This window comes from Carassius gibelio, chromosome B16 (genome assembly GCF_023724105.1).
Source record: "Carassius gibelio isolate Cgi1373 ecotype wild population from Czech Republic chromosome B16, carGib1.2-hapl.c, whole genome shotgun sequence".
Taxonomy (NCBI): Eukaryota; Metazoa; Chordata; class Actinopteri; order Cypriniformes; family Cyprinidae; genus Carassius; species Carassius gibelio.
The window spans coordinates 27567936-27584875 of NC_068411.1; the positions used below are offsets into that span (position 1 = coordinate 27567936).

General features: G+C 35.1%; 1 protein-coding gene across 10 annotated transcripts in view; it reads left to right on the forward strand.

Annotated features, from left to right (window-relative positions):
- The window catches only part of syngap1b (synaptic Ras GTPase activating protein 1b), a 108790-nt gene that overhangs the window by 60185 nt on the left and 31665 nt on the right, over nucleotides 1-16940 (forward strand). For 8 of the 10 annotated variants that reach the window (XM_052579087.1, XM_052579085.1, XM_052579089.1 and 5 more), the window contains 8 exons: nucleotides 1119-1495; nucleotides 6301-6422; nucleotides 10887-11040; nucleotides 11412-11510; nucleotides 13378-13617; nucleotides 14262-14597; nucleotides 15450-15594; nucleotides 15679-15823. In XM_052579087.1, coding sequence (XP_052435047.1) covers nucleotides 1119-1495; nucleotides 6301-6422; nucleotides 10887-11040; nucleotides 11412-11510; nucleotides 13378-13617; nucleotides 14262-14597; nucleotides 15450-15594; nucleotides 15679-15823 — 1618 coding nt within the window. The remainder of the gene's footprint in view (nucleotides 1-1118; nucleotides 1496-6300; nucleotides 6423-10886; nucleotides 11041-11411; nucleotides 11511-13377; nucleotides 13618-14261; nucleotides 14598-15449; nucleotides 15595-15678; nucleotides 15824-16940) is intronic. The other 2 variants (XM_052579090.1, XM_052579095.1) reach the window with 1 other exon arrangement.

Genomic DNA, 16940 nt, shown 5'->3' on the forward strand with positions numbered 1-16940 from the left:
GAATCCCAGAAGAGCACATTTTCAGATTCCGAACATATCCCCACGCTACTTTTCGCTGTGCTTGGTAGATTGCATTGGAAATAAGATTCTGCATCTCAGTTCTTTAATTTATGCTTAATCATTAAATTACCCACAGACATTTTCCCCTCCCATTGGCACCATTTTGGAATTGTGCTCTCATGCTAATTGGCTCTGTTTAGCAAAACTGGCCCTATATGACTTTTAGGGTGCTTTCACACTTGGTTCGCTTGCCTGATCAGAACCTGAGTTGGATTTCTCCCCCCTCCCCTGCCCCCGCTGGACTGTATTCATATTTGTTTTATTTGGGTCCAAACCGCGGTTCGTCTGCGTCATCAAGCCAGGAGCTGTTTACTCTGTTGCTTAGTAACGGCAGTGCAGGAGAAGTGGCAAATGCATAACATTGCTCTCTGCACTTTTAAATATTTACATTTTTGAACCGTTCGTTTTGTTTAAAACGCTTCGTTACATAACGCCACTTACGTCTGTGTTACAAATGTACTGCAAAGGATCTAAAGAACGCTGAAGGTGAACAGAAATTAGATATACAGCTCTCTTTTTTGCAGCACGTCAGTCCCGCTTATTAGGAAAGTGTGAAACACAGACACAAACACACATTTTTATCAAATAATACGTTATTAATAGCGGTTCACTTCTGTGATTTGATACGATAGCGTTTGCGTCAGCAGGGAACCGTACCATAGTTCACATGAACCGTAACCCAGACCACCTTTTTTAAGCAGACTCGGTTTGTGGGTGTGCACCAGAGTTCAGAAGGCAGCGTACACATCATCCAAACAAACCAAACTCTGACGTCGGTCGAACCCGGGTGCACGCCAAAAGTGCTAGTGTGAAAGCACCCTTAAAATCTATGAATACATTTCTGAAATCAAGCATAAATGTAAACATGAGTGATATCCTCTGACTGGATAGACTCAGAGTCAGACTCTATCCTCATCATACATTATGAAAGATCTCTGAATACCCAAAATCTACGGACTGACTCTGTGCAAAAATCTGTGCAAACGACATTGTTTTCCAGCCTTTCGTTGCATTATCTGCCATTGCTTGTGATACTTTGCTCTGACTCTCTCTTGCAGAAAACGCTCGGCTCCGGCGGAAGAGCATCGCCACCGGGAAACAGCCAAGCATGGAGATCCCACCCACTGCCCCCCCACAACCCTTCCGACAATCTGTGAGTACCCCGCCGACCCGTCCCGGATCCCTGTCTCCCTTCCTCTCCCTCTCGCTCCCGTTCGCACCTCTGCCCCTGTCTCCCTCCGCCGGCCTCTCCACTTCACAGTCTCAGAAGAGAGTCAGCACCCCTCTGCTTCCCCGTTCCCTGCCGCTCTCCCCGAGCGTCTCTCTGACTCTCCCTCCCTCTGTCCCGCTCTCTCATTGGGCTGCTGGTGAGTGGAAGGTTGTGGGTTCTAATCCAGGGACCGGACCCAGTGTGGCAGCTCTGCCCTCTCTTGAGGTAGGTTATCTAACAGCCGATTCGGCTTGTGCTGTGGGTTCGAGCGGCCGGCGAGTGGCTCGGAGGTGTTAGACAAACAGTTAGTCACGCAGGAAGCAAACATGTTCATCTGTTCCCTAGCCAATGACTGAGTCATTATGTCTGAGTTCATCAGATGGAACGGCCAATTTCTGTGCGATAAACCAGTGGAGACCTTTTTGTCTGTTTAATAATAGAATGAATGTGAAGACTTTTTAGTGTTCTGGTTTAATTCAAGTGTTCAGGGTTTTGAGTGGCTTGGCAGATACTTAAAGGGATAGTTCAACCAAAAATGTAAATGCTCTTGTCATTTTCTTACCTTTAAGTGTTTTCAAACAAGTCTGAGTTTCTTTCTTCTGTTGAACACAGAAGAAAGTATCTGAAAGACTGTTAGCAACCAAATAGTTGAGGGTAGCCATTGGCTTCCACTGCATTTTTATTTTTGGATGAACTATCCCTTTAAAAAAAAAGAAAAAAAGAAAAGAAAATGTACCTTTGCAAGTACAGACTCTGCTGAAATACAATACTGTTTCTTTTTTGGTGATAAATTAATGTAGACCTTTTTGTCTGTGTAAAGTTGGATGAATATGAAGACCTTTATTTAGGTTTAGTGTCCCTGTGTAAAAATACTTAAAGGGAGAGTTCAACCAAAAATGAAAATTCCTTGCATAATTTGCTCACCCCCTTAAGTTGATCTAAACCGGTATGAGTTGGTCTAAACTCTTCTGTCGAGCACAAAAGAAGATATTTGAAAGATATTGGTAACCAAGTATTTGACGGTAGCCATTGACTTCCACTACGTCTGACAGAATTATTTTTTTTTTGGAGTGAACTGTCTCTTTAAATCTAAAAAATAATGGAAATGTACAAGTTGCAGATTCTGCCACAAAATAATACAGTATTGTTACTCTGCTATAAACTAGTTTTGTTGTTTTGTCTGTTTAATAATATGATAAACATGAAGACTTAATGAAGTCTTAATTACTGGAAAATCGAATGCATTTTAGCAGAATGAAAAGTAGGTTTCGGCCAAAATACGATATGATATTGTTTCTTTTTCTCTCTCTCTCTCTTTAGTGATAAACTAATGTAGACCTTTTTTGTCTGTTTAAATTAGAATGAACATGATGACTATAATTCAAATGCTCAGGAATTGAAATTGCATGAAAAATACTTAAAACTGAAAATAATAAAACTCAAGCATTGCAACCACAGATCAATTATTCTAAAACAATTGTTTTGTAAATGATGATTATCCATAACTGCCCCTTTTTACAGAAACATTGGTTAAAAAGTAATATATGGAAATGTATTATTTTCAAAGTTGTTATAAAACTAAGACTATTGGAGTATATTTAACCTGATTTCTTTCCACTCAATTATTTTTTAAAATTTACTTTAATGTGTTACTTCTCTTGTGTTTATTTGTTAAATTTACTTGCAATTTCTTGGTGAAAATTGTTGCAAATTAAATCATGCACCTTTTTCTCGGTGAAAAAAATCTAATTCAATATATTTCAAAGTATTTTCTTTGAATCAAAAAGTTCATTTCTAATCGCCGTTTGGTTGCTTATTGGCCCTGGTCCTTTATATATGACTATTCCCCTTTTTCCTCCTGTTTTTTTTCTGTGTGTGTGTGTTAGACAAAAATAGTAAGAATACATAATAAAATAAGTAAGTTGTCATATGAATTGAGACAGCATTAATTTCTGTCAAACAAACAGTGTAGGACAAGTACTAAGTTTAAAAAAGTGTTTGTTCAAGTGTGAGCAATATAAATATTGATGCTTACCTTAGCATACTATTAATGATTTTATTAGTATAACAGTTTGGCCGAAACTGTTAGCTGCAAATGACTGCGATAATAAATGAGAGGCACTCCAGTGATGTGACACTGCAATACATGCTTTACATGCTTAATATTTTATTGGTAATCAGATCAATTTTTTTAGGTTAAGAAAAGTGCATAAATGCTTTTCTTAAGGTCTCTTTTTAATAAATTATTCTCACTTTCATGAAAACCACAAAGAGTCTTAATATCAGTTCTTTCTGAAATTAATCTGAATTCTGCTTTAGAAACACAGAGCTCATTTAGATTTGCATTTCCTGAAGGAAATAACAGTTCTTGCAAGAAAGCAAAGTTTTGGATAAGTTTTAGGCTTTGGAACTACTTTCCAAATGAGAGATTTTCGAAATGTAATCTGAAGTTTATTTATAAGTTTACAAAAACTCAAAATAGATAGCACACCTGAGGATGAAACAAGGTTGAGATGGGTGAGTAGTTTGGGCTGATTTTAATTGTGCAAGTTTGATGCTAAGGGCTTACTAGTTTAAAATGAGCCCCCTAGCCATAATTTTGGAGGAATACCAAAACACTGCTGCCTTGCAAAAACTATAATCATCACGGAGGAGAAGAGTTTTCACAGCTTCATCTGCTGTGTCTAAACATTCATCTGTTGATGGGTTGTGTATTTTCAGGTTTAATCTGAGGTTGCACGTCTTATGAAAGCATTACGAACATAGTGAGATCTGAGTGTTTTTTTATTTTATTCTGCTGTGGCATGAACCCATAGACAGTAAAAGAAATGGACACAGCGACCCCATTGGAACTCAATTGAGACAAATGAAGCCCAGTTTTAGCGTTTTTTAGCACTTCCGTTTCTGACGCGCAGACTCAAACGAAGCTTGACGACGTCAGAAACCTGTCTGGCAGATGTAAATCTTCTAGTAGCTGTGCGTGAAAACTGCCATCGTTAATCTTGCAGAGACGGCGAGCTTGAGCGGGGAGTTCTTTGTCGTGAGTGAGCAGGAGTAAGTATTCTGAATAATTGTTTTGTATAGTATTTTAAAATGTAACGCCAGTACGCCATATTAAGTTAATTGCCTGCGAGCTTCTCCTCCTGTCTGTACGGTAATGCGACAGAGAGCCGAGTGGTTATGACGCAATCGTTAGCCTATTTTTTACAAAAACTGTTCATACGGGGCCATAATGTAACATAGAAGGTAATGGAGCCCTTTATACATTGTCGTGTATCTTTAGAAATAAATAATGGACAAACAGAGTCTTCAAACGCCTCAGATGTAAAGTTATTCGCTGTCAAAGTGACGCCAAAATGAATGGGAGTCAATGGGAATGCTAACGCAAGTGAAGTTCTGCTAAAAGATGGCAGCCCCCACCCGACTTCAACTTCCGGTCGAGTTCCTTGCCCCTTGCATGAACCTCTTTCCTGCTGTTGCCAGTCTGTTCTTGTTGTAGGCGTCAGGAACTATTTATGAAGCAACACTTCCCACTATTGGTTAAATGTGGATAGTGCAGCACTCCTGGAGTGTTTCGCCACCAGCAAAGGAAAACCATGTCAGTCAGTTGCAACACAATTTTGCATCTACTTATCTAATTAATATTAGAATTATGAATGTCAATAATTTTAAATATTTTATAAATTAGAGTTATAAAAATATATACTTTTTTTTTTACTTTATTCAGTTTTTTATGTAATACAAATATGGAATGTAATAATTTAATGTAATATTAAATATAATAAAAATATAATAAATAATTGCTTTTTAAAAATATGCTCAATTAATGTTTCAATTAATGTTACTTTCTATTGTTAAAAATAAAATAAGCAATTATTTTAAAAAGTAATTTTAATATTCAGAATAAATGTATTTAAATATGTATAAATTGCGTGTGTTTATAAACAATAATATAAATACTAAATTTTATATGAAATACAAATACTAGTAAACTTTTCTTTTTTTTTCTTTTTTTACACTTTACTCCATTTATACTTTTTAACCCGTTTAATCCCATGCATGAAAATATCCAAATTATGTGTCATTAGTAACCCTTAGAAATAATCAATAATTACATTTAGCAATTTTTTTAAACAGTGTGTGAAAATTTTTGTTTTATGTTCGGTCACATTTGTGACCGGTGGGATATTGTGTGAACTGAAATAACATATTTATGCAGTCATACAAATGGTTAGATAACTTAGCCTAGCTATTTTTAACTTTTTGATCACATTCTAGGGTTAATATTATGCATAAAAAAATAAAAAATACTTTGATAGGAACACTGAGATAAAAAAGAACAAAATCAACTATCATTGCATTTCAAAATTGTTACTGTTATGTCAAATATAACATCAAATTTTTATATTAATGCTTCGAGTATTACAACATTATTGTAAATTTTTTGTAACACATTTTTGTGCAACTAGCAACTGCAATTAGATTTATATTGTATACCTCAGTTCACTGTTATCCCACCGGTTACTATTGTGACCATCAGCATGTTTACTCATTCTATGACCACACTCAACAAAGATATATATATATATATATATGTGAATGCAGATATTGACACTAAACACCCTAAAGATCATGTGTACCAAAAATCTTTGTCAAATATTTACGTAAAGACACTTTACTAGCCTTCAGTTTTGAAGCTTTGAAGCAGCCATCATCTTCTCAAGGTGCAAACAGGAAATAAGTTGCTCTGGTCATGTGTCAATTTGCACTAATCATGTGAAACTGCGTATATTTAATTGAGACCCTTTATTTTTATATTTATATTTATATTTAAGTGCATGAAAACATCAATCAGTAAGGTTTTTGGAGCTTAATAAATGAAAACCTCCTGGTGGGATTAAACACATATTATAATTAAAAAATATTCCCTGTGATTGTTTTCAACTATCTGACTCTGCAATCCAAATCCATTCCTTAGGTTTGTGTTCTGTGGTCATGCATATTAATTCAGAGTCTGTTCTTTTTCTCAGAGTTTCCTCAGTAGAAGACTGAAGGGGTCCATTAAGCGGGCCAAGAGTCAGCCCAAACTGGACCGAACCAGCAGCTTCCGTCACATGATCCTCCCTCGTTTCCGCAGCGCCGACCAAGACCGGTACCATCCAAACTCTTCCTCCCATACACGCATGCAGAAACACTGCTGTGTCATGATATTAACCTTCAATGAGTACAGTTCAACCAAAAATGAAAATCCTGTCCTCATTTACTCATAAGATGTGATATTGGAATAAAATAGAGGTCAGCAAGTCATCATTTTTAGATGAAGTGCTCTGTTAAATGCCGGTTTGCACACCAATTCAGTATCTCTCAATCTGGTTCCTTATTATCCGTTTTCAAGCGTCCCGACAGGTGCTCTCGTCACGGTTTATTCATTCATTTATTCATATCTCACCCACGGTCAGCCTGTGGTCTTCCAGAAAAAGCCAGCTTGTGGTTTTTGAAGTTCCTGCTCAGTTCGGACAGGGATGCTTTAGTGATGTTTCCTTTTCAAAGAGGAGAGTTTTCGCTGCGTTGTAGCTTTGAAATGAAGGCCGTTCTGCCGAGCGCTTTGAGTAATTCAAACAGACATCTCCTCTTTCATATAATTAGATTCAGCTCTTAACTGGAACGGTAGTGCACTGGATTGTCGTGTGATGCTCAAATGGAGTCGAACAGCTGGAGTGGCACTGTGAACAGCGTCTCAGAGAAAGCCTGCGTTTCTTATGCTGTTTTTCATTTTGGAATAAAATTGTGATATAATCCACCTGATCTCAAAGAGAACTGAAAGTCAGGATGATTTCAATATGACACAAATTTATGCCAGTAATTATGCGTTGAAATTTTGGAGTAGAAAACCTACTTATCTTTTGGATTTGACTGACCTCGTCCCAAAAGCTTGTTTGTGTAGATGTGAATGGGATACTTCATCATTTCTTCACCCTCATCTCGTTCCAAACCCAAAATGAGTATCTTTGGAGAATGTCCAAGTGGTTCTTTTACGTACAAATAAAAGTTAATGGTGATTTATTCTGTCAGGCTGAATAAAAGATAAAAAGCTCCATAAAAGTGACTCCTATGAGAGCTTTGTGTGATGTACAGACAGAAATCTAGGTCTTTGTTCGCCTCAGTTACTAAATAGCGTTCCAAGAAGAATAATCCCACTTTTCTTTCTTGCTGCCTGCTCACCTGCTTAAAAGCAACATATAAAGGAGTAAGGTTATGTAAAAAAAAAAGATTATATGTACAATGCAAGTTACAGTAAAATATATAAAATCAAATGCAACCTGCTGATCAGTTTAATTTATTTATTTATTTTTGGATGTCCACTTATTATTCAGTCCCTCCAGAAAAACGCGGATTATTTTTGTGATTTTTGCGGGCAGGTTTTCTTAAAAAATGTGATGGAATATGCGGGATATTTTTGCAATCTTATGTGATGAAATTGCAGGAACTTGCAAAAAATGCGGTTTGATGAAAAAGAGAAAAAAAGGTGACCCCCCCCCCCCAACACCCTGTTCTCACGAGGCTACTACCTTACTGTAAAGAGTCATTTCTTATGACTTCCTATGATAAACAAGCATACTAAATCACATAATATTTAAGTTCTCATTCTGTTTTATTTCAGACCTTAATTAACACATGGTTCAAACTTACAAAACATTGAGTCAAACAAGTTCTCTAGCTTTACAAAAGGAATATTCAACAACTTCTGTAAAAATGTATACAAATAAAATATACACACAAATATACAAATGTTGTTTTACAGGAATTGCAAAGGGCAATCTCTTACTGCAACGTACATTTTTTTACATACTCCTAATATACTTACAACTGTAAGGTTTTGGTACTATTCTGTAACAAAAAAGTACAATCTTACAACTGTAGAGGGGCAATAACTTCTGAATGAAACTACAACAGTCCACTGTGAAAATGAAAGCTAACTGCGTTGCCTCTAACACTGGCCTATCATTCGCCATCCTCATCCTCATCCCTCTCTCAAAATAATTTGCCCCCACTTTCATGTAACACACCGGGTAACTGCTTCGCCCGGTCTTTTGTGCTTTTTTTTTTTGGCAGATGAGAATGATTTGCGTCCTTCACCCTGGTTTCACCGCGGGCTTCACAGATGATGTTCAAGTCACGCAATTACGTCACTTCACAAGGTTCCCATTGGGAAATAATGCGATTTTCAACTTTCTGCTAAGATATATGTGACTTTTTTGCAACGAAAATTATTATTATTATGAAATCATGCTACCTCCGCATATTTTGCTTTCTGAAATCGGCAATTTATGCGGCAAAAGTGCGGCGTATTTGAAAAAATGCGACCCCCGCATAAATATGCGGCCCTTGTCTGATTATGCATTAAATCAGGCGATCGCATAATCACGTTTTTCTGGAGAGACTGATTATTTTGCAATGCAATTTAACTGCCTGTTGGTAATACAAATAGAAAAAAATACAAAAAAATATATTTATTTAAAAAATACTGTAAAAAATCCACAAATAGAAGTATTTTATGCTGACCTATATATATATATATATATATATGATGTGAAATAATATTGTAAAATATTACAAAATGCAATCAATATAACAGAAAATAGTTTTCAGTTTTAATATATGTTATATATGATATCATTTATTATTGTGATGGCGAAGCTGAATTTTCAGTCTTCACACAGTCCTTCAGCAATCATTCTAATGATGATTTGCTGTTCAAGATTTATGCCTTATTATTATCAGTAGTAAAAACAGTTCAGATACTTATGTTCTGTGTGTACCGTGTTAAATTTTAAAGTATTATTTTATTAATAGAAGCTTCTAATGTATAACATCTATTTGAAATATATATCTATTGTAGCATTATAAATGTCTGTCACAATTCATAGCTTTTATGCATCATTGCTAAATAAGTGTATCATTTTCAAATAAAGAAAGAAGTAAACTATCACTTTTGAAAATTGGTGCAGTAAAATTGTAATTAATTTTAAGTAATTTTTTCTTGTGTTTTTTCAGACATACAGATAGATAGATAGATAGATAGATAGATAGATAGATAGATAGATGATAGATAGATAGATAGATAGATAGATAGATAGATAGATAGATAGATAGATAGATAGATAGATAGATAGATAGATAGATAGATAGATAGATAGATAGATCTCAGATCTCAGGTTTATGTAACATTTTGATTTCCACAGAGAAGTCTCTCGCTGTCTCACTACTCTCTCTCTCTCTCTCTCCCTTCCTCCTCCACTCGCTCTATCATTTCTTTCATTCTGACTCACTCCTCTGGGTCTATTTTTATACCCCTCTCTCTCTCTCTCTCCCACACTGTACTGTATGTACTTCACGCTGTGAGGCTGAATGTATACATATACAGTGAGTCTCAGAAGACGCAGGGGAAGCGATACATCACTAGTAGGGATCTAACAATTTATCATGCTTTTTCTTTTGATGTTTATATAATCATAGTTCTCGATAAGCTTGTCAATCTTCTCTTCAGCTCGTTCAAGGGTTTGTGGCTGTAAACTGCGAAGTGAGTGTGTGTGTGTGTGTGTGTGTGTGTTGGGGGGTGTGTGGGTACAGAGAGATATGTATGTATGTATGTTGTTATGCGACATAAATGTGCTCATATTTGTGCTGAGACTGATTAGAAACTTTTTTGAGCATATTTAGGGTTGATTTCACTAAAGTATTTGCTAATTAACCACAATTCAGCTTAACCACTGAAATCAAATCGACCTTAACTATTTCAGTCATTAACATTAACATTAACATTTTTTTTTTTATAAAGTTAATTATAAATGGCTTTAGTACTTTATTCCAAAATGTGAATACTCTATTAAAAAAAATATATATATAATAATAAAAATAGTGATTTTTAAAGTGTTATTTTTTTTACGTTTCCACCTATGGAAGGCATACAGAATCAGAATTATATTGAAAAACAACAAAAATTGGAAACTTAATAAATGCATCTTTTTCAAATACACACATATATATATATGTATATATATATATATATATATATATATATATATATATATATATATATATATATATATATATATATATATATATATATATATTAGCATTTTTCTGAAACTATAATCTAAACACAGTGTTTGTGCATTTTATTTAAATGCTAAAACTTATGTTTATGTCATTTTCAGTCTTTTCTTCGCAAATCATTTTTAAAAACTGGGCTCATTTTAGATTATTTAGATTTAGATTATTTTTTTTAAGTGACAATTGTGAACCTTTTTTATTAATCAAATTAGCATTTTTCATATATGGATAATGCATTGTGTGTTTGAGCTAACCTTAAGCATTGTCAAGTTCAAAAATCGCAATGTGCAAATTGTTAATTTAATTCTCAGTGAATTCTCCCCAAGTGTTCAAGCGCTCATAATTTATCTCACGACTGATGATAGACGCTGATGTAGTTCCCCATACATCACAGATAAAGGACTTCGAAAGAAACTTGACTTGTGTAATATCAAATGAAGTATACTGACCTCGTCATGTAGCCGTGTTCTCTCTCAGACCTGCTGTTCTTGCTCCCTCACAGGACTCGTCTGATGCAGAGCTTCAAAGAATCACACTCCCATGAGTCTTTGCTGTCTCCCAGCAGCGCAGCCGAGGCCTTGGATCTGACACTTGATGAAGATGCGGTCATCAAGCCTGTTCACTCCAGTATACTGGGACAGGAGTACTGCTTTGAGGTGATCTACAGCCAACTATATACTTCAGACTCAGAAGCTGCATGATCCTTACAGAATCTACCAGATGCTTATTAAAAACAGTACATTTTGGATTTTCACATATTTAAATCTATCTATCGATCCGTCATTCTGTCTATCATTATATCTATTGCTCTGTCATTCTCCGAAATGAAGAACAACGAATGAAATCTATGAATTTTCTGTCAGTTTCACTTGGGGCCACTGGTGGCATAGAAATCACACATCCCGTCTTAAATCATCAAATGCAGGACTTTATTAACTCTAGTGCCCCGTGGAATTTTGTTGCTCTTTCTTATAATTAAAATTACGCTGATGGGGGAAATACTGAAACTCATTATTCCTTTCCTTAGGTGATAACCACTTCGGGAACAAAGTGTTTTGCCTGTCGGTCGGCCGCGGAGCGAGACAAATGGATAGAGAATCTGCAGAGAGCTGTCAAACCAAACAAAGTGAGTGTGAAGAAGAAAAAGAAAAGAGGAACTCTCTTCTTCCATGACTGCATCAGTCTACTCCAGTAACAACCTCTCCTGTCATTTCCATCTTTACACTCATTTTAGCTTCTACTGTTATTTGTGGGATTCCTGAATGAACTCAAACAGGCTTCATAATGAAATAAACACTTTCTTTATTAATCTGGTATGCTTAGATAATATTTATCTCAAAGGCCAGTGCAGAACTGATTCTCCTGCAGACGTCTGTGACTGTGTCTGTCTTGGGGGTTTTGATTGGGTGGGCTGTAGAAGGAGAGCGCTGTGGATTGACTCGTCCAGATGTTCAGGCAGCGGGAGTTCGGGCTCAATCATGTTGCATGGAGAACATAACACGGGCGTCCAAAAATGATCAGCCTGCTCAGTCTCGCAACAGATGCATTGACAATATTACAGTAAACGAGGACAGACCAAGGGTGTTCATTAGTCTGGTTTATTAGCTGATTAATGGAAGAAGTTTATGAAGTTATAGCAAAAGCACAGATGTGCATTACAGATTAGTTCACAGCAAACCACTGCCAAAAGCAATCACTGATAAAAAAAAAAAAAAAAAAACATTATTTTAACATATGGTACCATGATAATGCCATGATTTTGGAGATGTACCATAGGAATAACGTGTGTTAACCATTGTTTCTTTGACGTAGTCACAGATAGCGTCACAGTCTGTCCACTGACCATCAAAACTGTAAAGTAGAACTGGAATTGCGACTAATCAGAATTAATTGTTAACTTTTAGGATCCAGGTTGTGCAGGTCTTTACCAGTCCAACAGAAAACAAAATTCTGTTTATTAGGTACACCGTGAGCTTTGTATGAATGTGTGAAGTCATCACCATGTGTTCACTAACACTTATAAAGATATTCAAAGCTTTAAGGCATTTAGTAGAAAGGATGGGCAGAAATTCAGACCATATAGAAATATAAATACTATAGATGTAAATATATTCATATTACACATCATTTGTTCATTTAATAATAATAATAATAATAATAATAATTGCTATTTATTATTTTAGCATGGATAGAAATTCAAATCATGTATAAATATTATAAATCTAAATGTATTATTATTATTATTATAAATATAACATATATTATTATAAATATATTAACATAAAAGTTACTTTATATTAATGATAATAGCAATAATTATTATGATTATAATAACTGCTAGTTTCATTGCTAGTTTGCTATTTATTGTTTTAGAATGAACAGAATTTACAGATTTAAAAAAATAATAATTCAGCTGAATTTTCCATACAGCTGTTCAGTGAATTGACATTATTTGAATGTTTTTCCACACAGTCTGTTAGTTTTCCAAACGTACAGATGTGCCACTACTAAACGGAATGTGAAAAAAAGAACAAACTGTTATCGGTCGATTTATTATGTTAGTCTGTCTTTGTATCTTTGAAGAACCTTGGTGTATAAATATGGTAATCACTCAGTAACATGTTAAAAATCAGAATACCATAGTATTGCAATCAGAGATAATGACTGTAGCGTGTTATCGGTAATGAAAGGACCGGAGCTTTGGAAATCGGTTATTCAGGGTATATTTAGTGCATCTGTGATTGCCAGTAGAAAGTGGCACTTTGATGGCTCTAGTGACTCATCATTCTGTGAGACCATCCAGCACTTTAGACACGCTGTAGGTGTTAGACTAACAGTAGTTCAGATCATTAAATCACTGCAGTCTCTGCTGTCTGTCTGCATGCTTGATGACACATTTGGAGATCTGCAAACCCTCGCACCACCCTCACCTGGAGTCTATATGGTGCAAATATGACTGTGTTGGCTTCACCATCTGTGTTTCCCACACTCAGGACAACAGTCGACGCGTCGACAACGTTCTGAAGCTGTGGATCATCGAGGCCCGGGAACTCCCTCCCAAAAAGCGCTATTATTGTGAACTGTGCTTGGATGACATGCTTTACGCCCGCACCACCAGCAAACCCCGAACCGATACCGTCTTCTGGGGTGAGCACTTCGAGTTCAACAACCTGCCAGCTGTCCGCAACCTCCGCCTTCACCTTTACAAAGAGACGGACAAGAAAAGACGCAAGGTACACTCTCTCGATAGATACCACTCAAAATGAAGACTTCAAGACTGTATGCATGCATATTGATGGATACAGTTTATGCTAATATAAATGTGATTATGTATAGTAATATATGGAAATATAATATTAATAGTATTTTTTATTTATTAACTATTTCTGGATTTAAAAGTTAAATGATATTATGTACAAATATATAATGAATATGTCTAAAAGATTTCACAACACACAGATACACACTTGTGTGTATATTCATTATTGTGTGCATGTGTGTAATTGTATTATTATAATTATAATAAATATTTATTGTATATTAATATTGTGTATTATTTATAAATTAATTATTATATCATTTATTATAATGCTAATATAAATGTACATTAATATCCATTATATACATAAATATATTAACAGTATTTTATTTATATTTAATATTATTTATAAATTAATAACTATAAAAAAATGTAAGTATGTGTATATAAAAATGTTATGATAGAAATGACTCCTTAAAAATATGCAAATAAGTGTAAAACATATAGAAAATAATGATTCAAGGCTATTGCCATTTAAAATTATGATAAAAAGATGAAACTTTGATATGTCTCTTGATATGGTGACTTTTGTTTTGTCAATTTTCTTGACAATAACAGGAGAAGAGCACATACCTGGGCTTGATTAGCATTCCCATTTCCAGCATCACTGGTCGTCAGTTTGTGGAGCAATGGTACCCGGTCATTCAGCCCAGCGTCCTGACCAAGGGTGGTGGTGTTGGAGGGGGAAAAATCATCAACGCCTCCCTGCGGCTCAAGTCGCGCTTTCAGACCATGAGCATCCTGCCCATGGAGCTGTATAAAGAGTTCGCAGAGTATGTGACCAACAACTACCGTACGCTGTGTGCCGTTCTGGAGCCGCTGATGAGTGTCAAGAGCAAAGAGGAAGTGGCCTGCGCTCTGGTGCACATCCTGCAGAGCACAGGGAAGGCCAAGGTACCACTTTGTTGAATAATGTTTGTTTGCATGTAGGTTACTTAGTATGATCCAAAACCTAGTGAGCTGAATAATCAGACAGCAATCAAATTTGATAATTTACCTAATAGGCTAATATGTTGTGTAATTTTATGTTCGCATTTTAGAGAATTGAAAAATGTGTGTGCAACATATTACCATGTTTAAATCCATTAAATCTGAAAAAATGCAGAAAGGAAATTATGTGGATTATGCTTATATTTCATTTAATACTAAATAGTATTGCACAAATAGTGTAGACTGTTTTATCTAATAATTTGGGTATATGTATTTTATTTATGTTATGTATGTTACGCGTGTGTATATTATTTGTCTGGTACACAATATTATTTATATATTGTTTTATTATTTATACATATTTTTGAATAGTGACTTTTATTTTTATTTATTTAGTTTTTACATTTATTTTATAAATATTAAAAATAATTTATATTTTATATATATATATATATTTTTTTTCAATTGTCTTATTTTTTATAAATATAAAATATATGAATTTTTTAGTTTTAGCAATTTCAGTACTTCAACTTATAAAGTTTAGTTTTAAAGTTTAAATTTTGTTTAAGTTTTACGATTTTATCTACTATTTATATTTAATTTCGACTTCTTTCAATTTCTAACCCTACCAAAGCAATTTGAAATAGTTTTAGTTTAGTTCAAAATAACAACATGGTTGCTGTCTATGTAGAGCACTCCAAAATCACTTACTTATCTGGTTCTATCATGATTACTGTATGTCTCTATACGTCGACACTAGACAACAAGGCAAGCTCAGAAGTGATTGCAGATGTCTCTTCTTTTGTTCTGCACAAGGATTTTCTTTCAGACATGGCGATGTGTGAGGTGGACCGATTTACCGATCGAGAGCACCTGATCTTCAGAGAGAACACCCTGGCCACCAAAGCCATAGAAGAGTACCTCAAACTCATCGGACATAAGTACCTCAAAGACGTTTTAGGTCAGACTTCCTCAGACTGTTTGGAGAGTTGTCGTAGTTTCAGCTGCTGTACTCTCACCCATTAATGGTCTCATCTGGATTCAGGGGATTTTATCCGTGCGCTGTATGAGTCAGAGGAGAACTGTGAAGTCGACCCAATGAGGACTCCACCTTCTGTGCTGCCCGAACATCAAGCCAACCTCCGGATGTGCTGTGAGCTGGCACTCTGCAAAATCGTCAACTCGCATTGGTTAGTTACTGAGCTGAGAGTCTGGAAATGTTTTTAAATCGATGTGCCATCTGTACATTTCCTGGCTGAAAAACTGCAAGATGTACTGCAGCAATCAAATAATTTGGATTTTTTTAAATGTTTTTGAAAGATAACTTTTATGCTCACCAAGGCTGCATTTATTTGATCAAAAGCACAGGAAAAACAGTAATATTATGAAATATTATTGCAATTTAAGATAAATGTTTTCATTTGAATATGTTATAAAAAATGTCATTTATTCCTGTGATCAAAGCTGAATTTTCAGCATCATAACTCCAGTCCTCAGTTTCGCATAATCCTTCAGAAATCATTCTAATATGAGGATTTGATGCTCAAGAAATATTTAGTAGTAGTATTATCGCTTTTTTGTGATACATCACCATTAAAACGTTATATGTAAAAAAACATTTTTACTCCCCAAGGATGCATTAAATTTATAAATTTTTTTATATAATTTGTAATGTTACAAAATATATGTTTTTCAAATAAATGTTGGTCTTTTTTAACTTTCTGTTCACCCTCCCCCACCCCCCCAAAAAAACCTCCATATTTTATAAGGGCACCACACCACTGGACAGAAAAAATAAATAAATCTGTATATTTTAATTGAGTGCACCACACCCCCGGATATTAAAAATGATACATTGTAATATTTTTGCAGCTTTTGATTTTGAGAGACAAAAATTTTTAATAATAGCTTTGATTGGAGATCTTTAAAAAATTCTTAAAGCTGCAGTGGGTAACTTTTGTAAAAATATATTTTTTACATATTTGTTAAACCTGTCATTATGTCCTGACAGTAGAATATGAGACAGATAATCTGTGAAAAAATCAAGCTCCTCTGGCTCCTCCCAGTGGTCCTATTGCCATTTGCAGTTACTGACTACTCCCGGTAAGAAACAACCAATCAGAGCTGCGGTCCGTAACTTTGTTTGTGTTCAAAATGTAGAAAAATGTATATAATAAGTGAGTACACCATGAATCCATTTTCCAAACCGTGTTTTTAGCTTGTCCTGAATCACTAGGGTGCACCTATAATAAGTGTTTATATTCAGACTATTTTAGATTGCTTCGGGGATACCGCGGCGGAGTAACC